The sequence below is a fragment of the Phytophthora sojae genome, assembly GCF_000149755.1.
Source record: "Phytophthora sojae unplaced genomic scaffold PHYSOscaffold_10, whole genome shotgun sequence".
Lineage (NCBI taxonomy): Eukaryota > Oomycota > Peronosporomycetes > Peronosporales > Peronosporaceae > Phytophthora > Phytophthora sojae.
Genome location: NW_009258124.1, coordinates 1,924,945 through 1,939,174, shown reverse-complemented (window position 1 = coordinate 1,939,174; position 14,230 = coordinate 1,924,945). Strand labels below are relative to the sequence as shown.

General features: G+C 59.2%; 6 protein-coding genes across 6 annotated transcripts; 5 read left to right on the top strand and 1 right to left on the bottom strand.

The window, feature by feature from the left end:
- Positions 1–438: 438 nt before the first annotated feature.
- On the top strand, positions 439–2,446 carry PHYSODRAFT_318886 (hypothetical protein; the record flags this gene model as incomplete). The annotated part of the gene is made up of 5 exons (XM_009537538.1): positions 439–480; positions 597–847; positions 921–1,329; positions 1,405–1,608; positions 1,913–2,446. The coding sequence occupies 5 exons, from the start codon at positions 439–441 to the stop codon at positions 2,444–2,446; spliced, it is 1,440 nt and encodes a 479-aa protein (XP_009535833.1).
- A 176-nt stretch (positions 2,447–2,622) lies between these two features.
- Positions 2,623–4,059, top strand: PHYSODRAFT_339565 (hypothetical protein; the record flags this gene model as incomplete). The annotated part of the gene is made up of 1 exon (XM_009537537.1): positions 2,623–4,059. The coding sequence occupies one exon, from the start codon at positions 2,623–2,625 to the stop codon at positions 4,057–4,059; it is 1,437 nt and encodes a 478-aa protein (XP_009535832.1).
- Positions 4,060–5,046: 987 nt separating this feature from the next.
- Positions 5,047–8,178, top strand: PHYSODRAFT_564911 (hypothetical protein; the record flags this gene model as incomplete). Its single annotated transcript, XM_009537536.1, has 1 exon — positions 5,047–8,178. One exon carries the CDS (start codon positions 5,047–5,049, stop codon positions 8,176–8,178), a length of 3,132 nt encoding a protein of 1,043 aa, XP_009535831.1.
- A 1,635-nt stretch (positions 8,179–9,813) lies between these two features.
- On the top strand, positions 9,814–10,350 carry PHYSODRAFT_259862 (hypothetical protein; the record flags this gene model as incomplete). The annotated part of the gene is made up of 1 exon (XM_009537535.1): positions 9,814–10,350. The coding sequence occupies one exon, from the start codon at positions 9,814–9,816 to the stop codon at positions 10,348–10,350; it is 537 nt and encodes a 178-aa protein (XP_009535830.1).
- Positions 10,351–10,986: 636 nt separating this feature from the next.
- PHYSODRAFT_564907 (hypothetical protein) lies at positions 10,987–12,394 on the top strand (the record flags this gene model as incomplete). The annotated part of the gene is made up of 3 exons (XM_009537534.1): positions 10,987–11,105; positions 11,193–11,306; positions 11,372–12,394. The coding sequence occupies exons 1-3, from the start codon at positions 11,061–11,063 to the stop codon at positions 12,392–12,394; spliced, it is 1,182 nt and encodes a 393-aa protein (XP_009535829.1). The 5' UTR covers positions 10,987–11,060.
- A 209-nt stretch (positions 12,395–12,603) lies between these two features.
- On the bottom strand, positions 12,604–14,228 carry PHYSODRAFT_564905 (hypothetical protein; the record flags this gene model as incomplete). The annotated part of the gene is made up of 2 exons (XM_009537533.1): positions 12,604–12,713; positions 12,794–14,228. The coding sequence occupies 2 exons, from the start codon at positions 14,226–14,228 to the stop codon at positions 12,604–12,606; spliced, it is 1,545 nt and encodes a 514-aa protein (XP_009535828.1).
- Between the last annotated feature and the right edge of the window lie 2 nt (positions 14,229–14,230).

The following is a 14,230-nucleotide window of genomic DNA, read 5'->3' as shown; positions in this document are numbered from 1 at the left end:
GCTACCGACGGGTGCAAGTTGCCAGTTCTGCTTGGTGCCTAATCTCAGCTGACTCCTTTTCTAACTTAGGCTATCTAATCTGATGTATTTCACACTACTTTATGCTATGCCTGATCCCACGTGGACCACACCACTCGCCGGCTTCTTGCGTAAAGGACAAAACGGCGGGCGGTGCGTGGAATCCGCAGACCTTGGTACGTCGAGGGAGAGGCCTCTGTCGCGGGACCCGCGCGTCTTCCGCGCTCGTCGTCGCTGCACATATCTCCCCAACGCTCCTGCCCATAAGCTCACCCCAAAATCCCCTGGATATTCTACCAGCCAGTGAAGCTATCGATCGCCTCGGCTTCGAGCAGCTCTCGAAATATCAGCAGCTACTCGGGGCTCAACCCAGCGAAATCCAGCGCTCTCGCAGCCGGCACCAGCATGTTCACTGCGCCGATGGAAGCCGCAGCAGACAACCGCCCTGCTACCGAAGATATGGTGCGTTGTGCGACAGTTGTTGAAGCTGGACCCCCCCCAAAGGATACGAAAGTATCTGCTGGCAACAGATTAGTACCTGGTATTGATGCCTTATGACCGTGTTGATGCAGATGCAGCCGAGCCCGTCCCCTCCGCAGGGAGCGACGTCGAACCCGTTCAAGACGGCGCTGCACAAGTTCGCGCAGAAGAAGAAGGAGCGCGCGGCGGCCTCGAGTCTCAGCAACGCGGCGACCTCGAGCTTCTTCTCGCGCGGGAACAATAAGGCCCCTGCACAGCAGAAGCCCCAGGCACTGCCGGGCTCCGTGAAGCAGGTGAACACTGGTCAACTGCCTCCGGTGTGGGCAACACCGTCGCCGGCTCCTCCAAGGTTCGAGTGTGCCTTGGTTTGGAGGACGTTGGATAATGGGGTATCTTACCTAAAGTTGTGGTGTTTTTGATAGAAAACTGTCGTCTCCGGTTGACTCAGCCTCGCCGCGTCTCCGTAGTTTATCGTCCGCGGATAGTGAGACCGATGACGCGGCTTCTAGGTCAGTTGACCACTCGGGCAGGAACCGGCACTCCCTGCACGAGGACGAGTTGGAGGAGGAAGCTCACGGCACTCCGACGCACGGGCATGCCAAGTCGCACCACCACCTCCACCACCATAACAGTGGCAACAAGGGGGCTCCGCTTACCGCTAACTCGGTGTTACCGTCTGCCTCCTCGTCGCGCAATGCGTCGGGAAACCTTCGGTACACGCAGTTTGAGCGGTTGCTGGAGAAGGAGGTCGTCGACCTGGACCAGCTTCGCAAGCTCAGCTGGGGTGGCGTACCTACGAAGCACCGGCCCACAGTCTGGCGGCTACTGTTGGTACGATCTTTGCCGTGGTATTTGCTGCATACATGACGTGCTTGACTCTCACGTTTTTGCCTCGTATGCTTACAGGGTTACATGCCGCCGAAGCAGGACCGTCGAGCCGCCATGTTAGAGAGAAAACGACAGGAGTACGTGGAACTGTTGCAGCAGTATTATTATATCCCGGACACCGACCGGGGTACGCGCGAGCAGACCACGCTGCGGCAGATCCTCGTCGATATTCCACGCACCAACGCTGACGTTAAGCTCTTCCAAAATGAGCGCATTCACCAGGTGAGCCAGGCCAGAGCATTCGTTTGATGGGGTGGCGCTGAATCGTATTGACAAAGTTGCAATATCGCTCGTTGGTTGCTATCGTGTGTATGTAGTGCATGGAGCGCGTTCTGTATATTTGGGCAATCCGACACCCAGCCAGCGGCTACGTTCAAGGAATCAACGACCTCATGACGCCGTTCTTAGTCGTCTTTCTTTCGGCTTTCATCGGTAAGCAGCGATTCGAGCCTGATCTATGCTGAAAACTATGGGAATGCTAAGGAGATGTCTTTTGTGGCGCTTGTCGATTGCAGATGAGCCTCAGACATGCGACTTGTCGGAGGTGTCGGATGAAAACCTGCAGATCGTCGAAGCGGACAGCTACTGGTGCTTGACGAAGCTTCTGGACGATATCCAGGACCATTACACGTTCGCGCAGCCAGGTTTGCAACGCATGGTGCAGCGCATGGAGGAACTGGTTCACCGGTGTGACGCGGAGCTCTTCGAGCACATCGTGGAGCGTGAGAATGTGCAGTTCGTGCAGTTTGCGTTCCGCTGGATGAACTGTTTGTTAATGCGCGAGCTACCACTGGACGGAATCGTGCGCATCTGGGATACGTACCTGTGTGAAGACTCGGGCTTCGAAAGCTTCCACGTGTACGTGTGCGCCGCCATTCTCATGACGTTTGGCGAGGCGCTCAAGACGCTCGAGTTCCAGGACCTCGTGCTCTTTCTGCAGAGCCTGCCGACGAAAGACTGGGTTGAGAACGAGATCGAGCCTTTGCTGTCACGCGCGTTTATCCTACAAACCTACTTCGCCGACGCGCCGAGTCACCTCAGCTCGCAAGCCGCTCAATAGGAGCGACGAAGCCAGTCAGGTAGTCCACCAAATGTCACGAAAAGCGAGTCAATTTATAAAAACATCCCGACTGCTACTGATGTTAATTGACATTTCTGAGGGTGACATCAATCCCGCTGATTGATGGAGAGTTCTAGCAGCGCACGATCTCCAGCTCATTGTGCAATTTGTTGAGCATGGGCGAAGACCAAAAGCCACGAGATGAGGCGCGCGAGTTGCGCCTGATCACTTGGTATCTCGTCGACCGATTTCGCGAAGCCTTTGCTAGTGGCTTCTGTTGCAGTGTGGTGCGGTCGACTGAGGTCGTGAATCATGCGCTCCAGACGCTGACAATGCGAGCCATTCGCCTGTTTGACATTCTCAGCGAAGGCTACGCGGGTGAGCTCAAATGCAGCGCGAGGTCGCAACTAGAGGCGGATTTGGGCGCTTTGTCGAAGTATTTTACGGCATGGAACAAGTCCAAGCGCGTGGCTTTCAGCGACGACAAGCTGCCTGGACGCGCGGTCGTTTCGGGCGTGGAAGAGTGCAAGATAAACGAGTTTGTGGCTCGGAATGTACAGCGAGAGCGCACAACTTTCGCCTACGCGGATGTGAATTTCTTCAGTCGACTTGATCACGCCGACCAAGCGGACGTGAAGAGACTGTTCTCATTTTACGGCAAAAGTTTCGATGCTGTCAAATTTCGCAATGAACACAGACTTCGAGGGCAGCAGTACGCTCTGGGGGTGTTCGAAGTGAGCCATGAGGTGTCTGTGAGCGAGCGAGACAAGGCCCCCCGGGGGTACCGTGCCTATGCATCGGACGAATCGTTGGTGGACATGGAATTCATCGAGACCACGGTTTCTCCATGGACCCTGGCCGAGGGAGCTGGAATCGCTTTGGACAACAAGAGCAACGAGCTTAGCTTTAGCACTGACGGCTGTGCTGAGATTGAAGAAATCGTGTTGCCTCATGCGAGCTACAAGTGTGATGTTGTCATGAAAGTTCGCCACCGAGCTGAGGCACAAATTTGGGCCCATCCGCTCACTGCAGCGCTTTCATTCTGTACCATGGCTTCTTGGGACCACACGCGGAAGTTTGACGGAAGCGTGGACGTACTGTTTCACATGACCATCCCAAGAGAGCTGGTGAAACCTGCGTTTGTCTCGGTCAGCGTGTCAAGCGTCATGAATCTGCTACTCGGCAACCCAGTCGTTCGTCTCAAACACGAGGCAAAGTGGATGGGTGTTTGCCCCAAGTCAAACAAACTTCGCTTGGTGTTGCAGAATGAGAAAGACTCCGCGCAGACGCTGTTCATGTTACACCCGGCTGGGAAGCGCTCCTTCCTGCTATCAACGATCCCCGTTGGCAACGTGCGGGTGCAGTGGGTGAGCGTTCGTGACGGGAATCTTGTTGCAGACGGCCATGGCAAGAGCAAGTTCTCGCTGTATCGGTCGTCGACAGCTTACAATGACTGGGTGTTGCAGGAACGGAAAACGTCGAAGCTCGTCGTTATCACGCGCGACAGCAAGTCGCTCCGCGTGAAGGAAGGGAAGCGCCGTGCTGCGCCTTCATTCTCCTTTGTGCGACCGATGTATGGCGAAACCGAGGACTTCCTGGCTCGCCATGGGTAGGGACGATATCAAGGTAGCAACCACGCAACGTCACCAGGAATTTCGATACATGTAGCAGTTCTTGCCTTTCAACCCGCCAATGTCTGAGCTTCGGTCTTGCTGTTCGAGGGCTCATTATTAGCGGCAAGTAGAGGGATTCGGCTGGGTTGCTCCAGCAATACTTGCATAGAACTTCAACGCACGTTTCCTTTCAACTCTCGCGCAAAGCGCAACTTCTACAACTTCTACAGCGGTGCGCCAACGTGGTGCACCAACAGCTCCTGGCAGATTTGGCCAGGGCGGAACGTGCAGCTGCTTCAAGCTGCCGCCGCCAATGGCTCGATCGGATGTTGGTCTTATCGTGAGCGGGCGTACGTGCAGAGCATTAATGTAATAGCGGTCATCGAGCCATGGACGCTCTTCCAGAGCGACCAATTGTCCGCAACCCGTGGAACGAGCCTCGTACAGCGGCATCGACATTGAAAATCCAGCGCTCGTCCACACGGAGATGAAATGCCGTTCCAACCGGAGCCGATGAGTGCTCCTCACAATTGGCGTGTTGATACGTGCGGATGTACGCAAACGGTTCCAAGCCGGTGTACTTGAGCCCGACGCCATGATGAAGTCCGGAGACACTGCGTCACCTGCGTCGGGCCGCGCGACACCCTCCCGTCGGTGTGCATAACTCGGCTTGAAGCCCTGCTTTGTTCTCGAAAAAGCACAATGACGACTCGTCACAAGAGCGTTGCAAAACACGGTATGAACCCCAGCATGGCGCTCACTCAACGCTTACTAACCTCCAATCATCTCACCCCCTTCTAAACCTTTTCCCACCTTGTTTTACAAAACCCTCCCTGATTCCTCCCCAATCTGATCCCATCGAGTTCCACAGGTATCCAGGGAATCTTTTTGCCACGCGGCACAAAACGCACTTTGGTTTCCGGGAAGAAGACCGCAAGAAGGAGAAGGAGGGAAAGGCCGCCCAAAGGGAGGGAAGTTCCAGCAGCCATGGCAGACGTTCGCTATGAGCTGGAGACGCCCGAGGCGGTGCTCAAGCACTTCGACGTGACGGAGGAGCGCGGCCTGAGCGCCGCGCAGGTGGAGCAGCGCCGCGCCGCGCACGGCTACAACGAGCTAGACAAGGAGGAGGGCACGCCCCTGTGGAAGCTCGTGCTGGAGCAGTTCGACGACGCGCTGGTCAAGATCCTGCTGGGCGCCGCCGTCGTGTCCTTCGCGCTCGCGCTGTTCGAGGACGGCGGCGAGGAGGGCATCGGTGCCTTCGTGGAGCCGCTCGTGATCCTCGTGATCCTCGTGCTGAACGCCATCGTGGGCGTGTGGCAGGAGTCGAACGCCGAGGCCGCGCTCGAGGCGCTCAAGGACCTGCAGCCCGAGAACGCGCGCGTCATGCGCGACGGAGAGATGCTCACGCTGCCCGCGCGCGAGCTCGTGCCCGGCGACGTGGTGGAGATCCGCGTGGGCGACAAGGTGCCCGCGGACCTGCGCCTGCTGTCCATGAAGACGACGGCCATCCGCGTGGAGCAGGCGCAGATGACGGGCGAGTCCACGTCCGTCAACAAGGACATCGACGCGCTGCCGCAGGGCACGGAGAACATCATCCAGGCCAAGACCAACATGCTGTTCGCCGCCACGGTCGTGGTCAACGGCCTGGGCCACGGCGTGGTCACGGAGATCGGCATGAAGACGGAGATCGGCAAGATCCAGCAGTCGGTGCAGGACGCGTCCAAGGAGGAGGAGGACACGCCGCTCACCAAGAAGCTGGACGAGTTCGGCGAGCTGCTGTCCAAGGTCATCGCCATCATCTGCATCGTCGTGTGGGTCATCAACTACAAGAACTTCTTCGACCCCATCTACGGCTCCGTGGTCAAGGGCTGCATCTACTACTTCAAGATCGCCGTGGCGCTGGCCGTGGCTGCTATCCCCGAGGGTCTGCCGGCTGTGATCACCACGTGCCTGGCTCTGGGAACGCGCAAGATGGCCAAGAAAAACGCCATTGTCCGTAAGCTGCCTTCCGTCGAGACGTTGGGCTGCACGACTGTGATCTGCTCCGACAAGACGGGCACGCTTACTACCAACGAGATGTCGTGTGTGACGTTCTCGCACCTCGGCAAGTCCGAGACGGACCTGGTGACGTACGACGTGGAGGGTCACACGTACGCGCCTATTGGCAAGATCGAGGGCGCCCCGCTGGGCCAGTTCAAGGCCGTGTCGTCGCTGGCCGCTGTTTGCTCGCTGTGTAACGAGTCTGCCATTGAGTTCCACGAGGGCAAGTACGTGCGCGTCGGTGAGCCCACGGAGGCCGCCCTGAAGGTTCTTGTGGAGAAGATTGGCTTCCCGCACGACAGCGCCAAGCAGGCGGAGCTCGACTCGCTGCGCGCTGCCAACCCGGAGAAGGCCGTGCAGTTCTGCAACGAGTACCTGGAGGAGCAGAACAAGAAGCTGGCGGTGCTCGAGTTCTCGCGCGACCGCAAGTCGATGTCGGTGCTGTGCGCCAAGAGCGGCGGCTCCCAGCGTGCTACCCGCTCGTCGTCTGCGAACCAGAACCTCCTGCTTGTGAAGGGTGCCCCCGAGGGCCTCATTGACCGCTGCACCCACATCGAGCTGGGCGACGGCACTATCAAGCCGCTGACGGATGCTGGTCGCCAGGGGCTGCTGACGCAGGTGTCGAGCCTGGCCCGCAAGTCGCTGCGCTGCCTTGCTCTGGCGAAGAAGGAGGACCTTGGTGAGCTCGGCTCGTACGACGGTGACCGCCACCACCCCGCGCACAAGCAGCTGGAGCGTACCGAGAACTTTGCTGCGATCGAGTCGGGCCTGACCTTTATCGGTCTTGTCAGCATGCTGGACCCGCCGCGCCCGGAGGTGCGCCCGATGATTGAGATGTGCCACACCGCTGGAATCCGTGTCATCTGTATCACTGGTGACAACAAGCTCACTGCTGAGAGCATTTGCCACAAGATCGGCATTTTCAAGGATGGTGATGACCTGTCCACGCGCTCGTTCACTGGCGCCGACTTCTTCAACCTGCCGCTCGAGAAGCAGAACGAGTACCTGTCGGACGGCCACGGCATGGTGTTCTCCCGCACGGAGCCGAAGCATAAGCAGCAGCTCGTCAAGATGCTGAAGCAGCTGGGCGAGGTCGCCGCTATGACTGGCGATGGTGTGAACGACGCGCCTGCCCTGAAGCAGGCTGACATCGGTATTGCCATGGGCATTACTGGTACCGAAGTCGCCAAGGAGGCTTCGGACATGGTGCTTGCCGACGACAACTTCGCCACGATTGTGGCTGCCGTCGAGGAGGGCCGTGCCATCTACAACAACATGCAGGCGTTCATCCGCTACCTGATTTCGTCGAACATCGGCGAGGTGGCGGCCATTTTCTTCACGGCTGCGCTTGGCCTTCCGGAGGGCCTGATCCCCGTGCAGCTGCTGTGGGTGAACCTCGTGACCGACGGCCCTCCGGCCACGGCTCTGGGCTTCAACCCGCCTGACGCTGACATCATGAGGAAGCCTCCTCGCCGCAGCGACGACGCTCTCATCACGGGCTGGGTGTTCTTCCGGTACATGGTTGTCGGCATCTACGTCGGTTTCGCTTGCGTTGGTGTCTTCGCGTACTGGTACATGTACTACGAAGCCTCGGGCGATGGACACACGCTGATCACGTACAGCCAGCTGACCAACTGGACCAAGTGCCACGAGTGGGAGAACTTCACCGTGAACAACTTCGACGGCATGGACTTCTCGTCGGACCCTTGCCGCTACTTCACTGACGGCAAGAAGACGGCGTCGACGCTCTCGCTGTCGGTTCTGGTGGCCATCGAGATGTTCAACGCCCTGAACGCGCTGTCGGAGGACGGCAGTCTGGTCACCATGCCGCCCTGGTCGAACCCGTACCTCATGATCGCCATGGTGATCTCGTTCGCCATGCACTTCGTGATCCTGTACGTGGACGTGCTGGCCGACACGTTCAGCGTGATCCCGCTGGACTTCAACGAGTGGCTGGTGGTGCTGGCGTTCTCGCTGCCGGTGATTGTCATCGACGAGGTCCTCAAGTTCATCGGCCGCCGCATGCACGCGCGCGAGCTCAAGGAGCGCATGGACGAGTGGGAGAAGAAGACCCAGTAGACGAACCGCTAGTGAGGTGCTGCCCCGTGTCCGCTCGAAGGGCTGTGCTGATCGAAGCAAGCTCTACCGCTTCTCGTCCTGGCGCGGCGACAATGCGTGCGAGAGCGAACGCGAGGGCAGCAGTATTAGAACGAAAAAACAATAAACATGTTCACATGCGCCTTGTTTCATCGGTGTGCCGAGGCCATGCGTTGAAGAAGTCGGTGACGTGCAGGCCTGGTGAAGAGCATGTTGCAGTGCACAAATTTCGCGGCACCTGAGCCTTTAGCAGGACGGTACCTCGAGAACATTCGCGCGCAATGCTGCTCCTATCAGCCGAGCGCATTGCTTGCTGCCTAGCGGGTCACCGACACCAGCAGGCTGGCAAACATCAAGTAACTTTGCCATGTTCATGCGCGCAGTCTGCCTCGGTTGTCGGGCAGCACCTGGTGATGACACGAACGCCGCTGTACACAGTTTTCGCCCCTCGGGCTCGGCCCCGCCAGCCGGCAGCACTTCAACCACCAGCACGGCCGGCATCGCCCGCGCGAGCCAACGGCTCGTCCAGACCGGGCCATGTCGCGGATAGCTCTCCGCAGAAGGGCAAGCGTGAAGCCTTGCGCGGCGACCAGATGCGTCGTTGATCGCAGGAAACACGACGGTGGACACATCCGCGCCAACACGCCCAGCCCAGGCCAGCGAGTCGAAGGTCCCGAGGCTCGAGACCTTCGGCGGAGGAAGGGCGGAGGAAGGTCCGCAGAGGTGGAGGGACCAAAGTGTGCAATCTTCGTGCCGAGGTCTGCGATACAAGTCGCGAGAGAAATGCATCCGCATGATTTCCTTGAGGCCAAATCGTAGCCTGCAAGCAAGCTCCACCGATATACTTAAGTAAGTTGGGGTGAACCAAAGCGTCCCCAAGGACTTCCGCGTGCGTCGTCGCTGCCTAAACAGCGCTCGCTCGCTTTGCAGCGGCCACTTGACCGCGCTGCACGGACATCGAGATTTCGGCGGACGGGTCGCGCGTGAGCTTGGCAGCCGTCGAAATCCAAAGCTATGGATGGGGGCATTGCTGCAGCCAAGCCAGAAACACGTGCTTTGTCGGCGAACAGCCTGCGGCGGAATCCATGTGTCCTGCGCCGCCGAGCCGTTGGTCGCATACCTAAAGGTAAAAGCGTTTCCGTCCGACTTGAAGCGGTGACGAAACCCGCCAGCTTTGCGTGGTGAGAAGGCGGAGACCATGCAGCAATTCTGCTGGTGGGCTACCTAAATGCATTGGACAGCCCGCGTCGTGCGGTTGCCATTGAGGAGAGTCCCCACACTCGCACGCCACTTCACATCTCGGGAACGGTGTTAGTTACCGCTCGGTGTGGCACACACAAACCTCCGAACGGCATACCCCTATGCATCCAATATAGCAGTAATATCACTTACCAAAAACCTTACTACACCCCAGTGACACCATTCGCGCAGTCACACTCTTCTGCGCACACCGTCCAAAAATTGCAGTAAACAGGTATCATCTACGGCGGGGATCCGTGCAGCTCATCCCCGCGCCCTGTCGCCCCACCTAATTCCCAAAAAGGACGGCAGCGGTCAAAAGCAGTTTGGAATTTGGCTGCTTCCGCGCAGGTGGGTCTTTGGAGAGAGCATTGCATCATGGCGCGCGGCGAGCACCACCACAGCCACCACTGGCTGGACGCCAAGCAAGACCCGATGGCGGCGGCGGCGCGCAGCTTCGACCACCGCGGCATGCGCTTCCCGCTCGTGAGCGCCGGCAAGGCCGCGGACGAGGGGAGCCGCCTGCGCAAGCTCACGTCGCTCTCGTACCTGAGCGGCAAGCTGCGCGGCATGTTCCACCGCGAGCACCGCGACACGATCGTGTGCGAGGACGACGAGCTGAGCCCCGCCGCCGCCGGCGACAGCAGCAGCAGCAAGCGCAACATCTACGACATCATCCGCCGCACGCACACGGGCACGGGCTTCGACCACCTGGCCAAGTTCAGCGACGCCGTGCCCAGCGCGCGCCCGGCCTTCTCGCAGAGCGTGTCGCTGCCTGCTGAGCCCCACGAGCCCAGCAAGGAGCAGCGCTGGTGCACCAACTGCTCCAAGTGCTTCCAGCGCGGCCTCAGCCGCTTCGACCAGTACTGCGGCCTCGACTGCAAGACGGCGCACCGGCTGCGCCAGTCCGCGTGAAGCCACGCCCCTCACTACCTGGCGCAATCGCCCTCGCTCGTCTCGGAGGAGACGCTGGCGGTGCGCGCCGCGGCGACGCGTCCGCCGCCGCACTTCACGACCCACTCTGCCACCCGCCAGCGCCGCGGGTGAATGCATCAATACGCAGAGTAGCGGAGGGTCGTCGAGCGCGCGCTCGAGAGGGCGCAGGTAGCTTCGGAGGGGGATCCGGGATCACATTGAAATTAGCCGCAGATCGGCCTGTCACGCACAGCCACGCGGCGGCGTTGAAGGAGAAACGAAGAATCCAGCGCTCGCACACGGCACGAGAGCGGCATCTCCATCGACACAACAAGAAAATGAGTACAGGCCTGTACGATATCAAGAGAGAGCGAGAGAGTTAGAGCTCGAGCGGGAGGACGCCTGCCTGTTGCTCGGCTATAATGTTATGATAAAGCTTATTTTAACCACCACCACCATCGAAGCATCTTTGACAAGCATTGGATGCCCCATCTTCCTTCCTGCCGCTGTAGTACCGTGAGTCTTTACTCGTAAGTGCGATTTTGTCGCAGCTCGCATTCGCAATTAGCCGGGTTGACAGCCCGATTACGACGCAAAAAGGGGGTCGATCTCAATCTGACTCCGAACAGGAAGCAAGAAGCTTTCGACGCGCCGACAGCGGAATCGCATCAGCAAAGGAGCAGGGGCCAAGGGCAGCAGCAGCAGCAGCGATGGTGGCCTCCAACAAGATCGTCGTGTGCGACAACGGCACGGGGGTGCGTCTAGCCTTCGACTGTAGCAGCGCCATGCAATGATTGATCATGTATCACTAACAGTTCCCCTCCCTTGTTATACCTCTGCAGTTCGTGAAGGCTGGGTTCGCCGGTGAAAACTTCCCCAAGGCCATCTTCCCGTCCCTCGTGGGCCGCCCCGTGCTCCGCGCCGAGGAGGCCGTGCAGACGGACATCCTGCTCAAAGTACGTCGCCTGTGTGTCGCCCCCTCTCAAATTGAAGCTAATGCTGACAGTTGATACACTTGTAGGACATTATGTTCGGCGACGAGGCTGCCGCCGTGCGGTCGAACCTCGAGATCTCGTACCCCGTGGAGAACGGCATCGTCAAGAACTGGGACGACATGGAGAAGCTCTGGGACTACACGTTCAAGGAGCGCCTGGCCATCAACCCGCGCGAGGGCCACCGCATCCTGCTCACGGAGCCGCCGCTCAACCCGAAGCGCAACCGCGAGAAGCTCGTGGAGATGATGTTCGAGAAGTACGGTTTCGAGGGCTGCAACATCACGACGCAGGCCATGCTCACGCTCTACGCGCAGGGAATGACCACGGGCGTGGTCATCGACACGGGCGACGGCGTCACGCACGTCGTGCCCGTGTTCCAGGGCTACGTGCCGCAGCACCTCATCTGCCGCCTGGACGTCGCCGGCCGCCACATCACCAACTACCTCATCAAGCTCATGCTGCTGCGCGGCTACCCGCTGAACCGCACGGCCGACTTCGAGACGGCGCGTCAGATCAAGGAGAAGTGGTGCTACGTCGCCTACGACACGGCCGTGGAGCGCAAGTTGGCTCTGGAGACTACCGTCCTGGAGGAGTCGTACGAGCTGCCCGACGGCCGCGTCGTGCGACTCGGACGCGAGCGCTTCGAGGCCCCGGAGGCGCTGTTCGACCCCAACCTGATCGACGTCGAGGGCGCCGGCCTGAGCGACATGGTGTTCGACATGTGCATGAAGGCCGACATTGACCTGCGCACGGAGTTCTTCAAGAACATCGTGCTGTCGGGCGGTTCCAGTATGTATCCGGGTCTGCCGAGCCGACTCGAGAAGGACATCAAGCAGCGGTACCTGACCGACGTGCTGAAGGGCGACAAGAGCCGCCTGAGCAAGTTCCGCCTGCGTATCAACGACCCGCCGCGCCGCAAACACCTGGTCTTCCAGGGCGGCAGCGTGCTGGCTGACCTGATGAAGAACAACGACGCCTTCTGGCTGCTCAAGAGCGAGTACGAGGAGCAGGGGCTGCGTGTTCTGGACAAGCTGCAGCAGCAGTCGTAGCTCTACTACACCTGCGTGTCAGTGGGCTACGCTACGTAGATACTTAACGGCAGCCTGACGAAGTCAATTTTCAACATAAATTCATCAGCCTTGCGTGAAGGTCAGGCCAGGTCGGTGTCATTACAGTAGAGAGTTTTGGAGGCAAGAAACACTTACCAGCGCAGCAAATGTTTAGCTTTAATAGAGCTGAAATGACGACGTTTGCTTATCTATCCCCTAGTGATTGGTAGGAGGGGGGGGCTTACGAACGCTAGCTCGCCCTGGAGCGTCTCGTGACGGTAGTCCACACGGATGTCCGGCACGTTAGTCATTCGAATGTCTGCGTAGCGATAGCAAGAAGAATGCACATAAAGTTAGAGCGCAAGAAAGGCATGCCATGAAACGCGTTCGTGAGCTCACCGTTGCCGCGCGAGCCGGGCAGTGTGTACTTGGGGCCGAGGTAGTGCTCCTTGAACTTGTGCTCGAAACCTGACTGCAGCACCGAGTTGCGCGCGATTTCGCACATGTCTGTGGACGTCAGCTTCCACACCTGCACGGCTACCGAGTACTCTTCCAGCAGCGCGTCCTTCGTGTAGTGCAGCATGACCGGGTCGTCTGTGCTGAGCGAGACGTTCAGGCCACGCGCGTGGTAGATCGGGAACGGGTTGCGGTGGTACGCCAAGAACAAGCGGTTGTTGCTCAGCGGCGACATGGCAATGCCGATCTGCGTCAGGTAGTACAGATACTGCAGGGCCACAGACTTACGGAGCGTGATGCCGTGGTTGATGCCGTTAGCAGTCAGGTAGGCGGCCGCCAGGTGTTCGGGGTCGCCAGCTTCGCCGGAGTGAGGTCGGAACGAGAAGATGTTGAGGCCCTTCTGGCGACGGAACTCATTCAGCGCAGCAATGTTGGCGTACAGGTAGTAGCACCAGTAGTCGTATGGAGGGTTGGCCTCGTGTGTCCACTCGTGGGGCTTGGGCAGCTTCTTGCCGCGCTCGGCACGGAACGGCTCGGCCTTGCTTTCGTCGTCCACGCAGTCGAAGCCCACCATCGTCTCGAGGAAGTAGTGCAGCGGCAGGTTGCTCGACGGGTCGCGGGTGACTTCGAAGAGCGGCAGGAAGATGTAGTCCAGCATCTGCTGGAAGTTGTCCACTTCGCCGAGCTTCTTGTACAGGAAGTAGAGTCGCGGGATCTGCACCATCCAGCGCACGTGCGGGGACGTGAGCTTGTTGACGTAGATCCAGCGGCCCAGCTTGTCCCATTCCGAGCGTTTGCGGCCGTAGATCGAGACGCGCCACTCCACGAGCTGGTACTTGCTCGCGTGCAGGTCGGAGATGACCTCCTTCGTGATCTCGGCCAGGTACTTGCCAGCGATGAGGTTGTCGGTCTTAAGGAAAATCTCACGCAGACGGCTCTGTCCGGCGGGGTTGTACTTGAGGTTGAAGCGGTCGAAGCGGTGGAACGTGTTGCTCGCGTGCATGTCGAGCGTGTCGACGCTCAGGTCGTAGCCCGTGAGGTTCAGCGACCGGAAGACCTCGCTCAGCGTCATGAAGCGGCCGTCACGGAAGATCACGATCTCTCCGGGGGAGTTACGCAGACGCGACTTGATGAAGCGCAATAGGTGCTTCTGGTTCATGCAGGCCGAGTGGTGGATGTGCGTGTCGACCTTGCGCACGTTGTAGAAGTCGCGGTGCGGCACGGCCTTCTGGGCCACGAGCTCGCGCTCCGAGTTGAGCAGTGTGTGCAGGTTGTACCTGGCCTCGAGCAGCTGCAGGCGCTTGAAGGCCAGCGTCTTGACCGGCCCAAAGTTGATGATGCGCTTGATCTCGAATAGGTCCTTGTAGTACTCCTCCATGC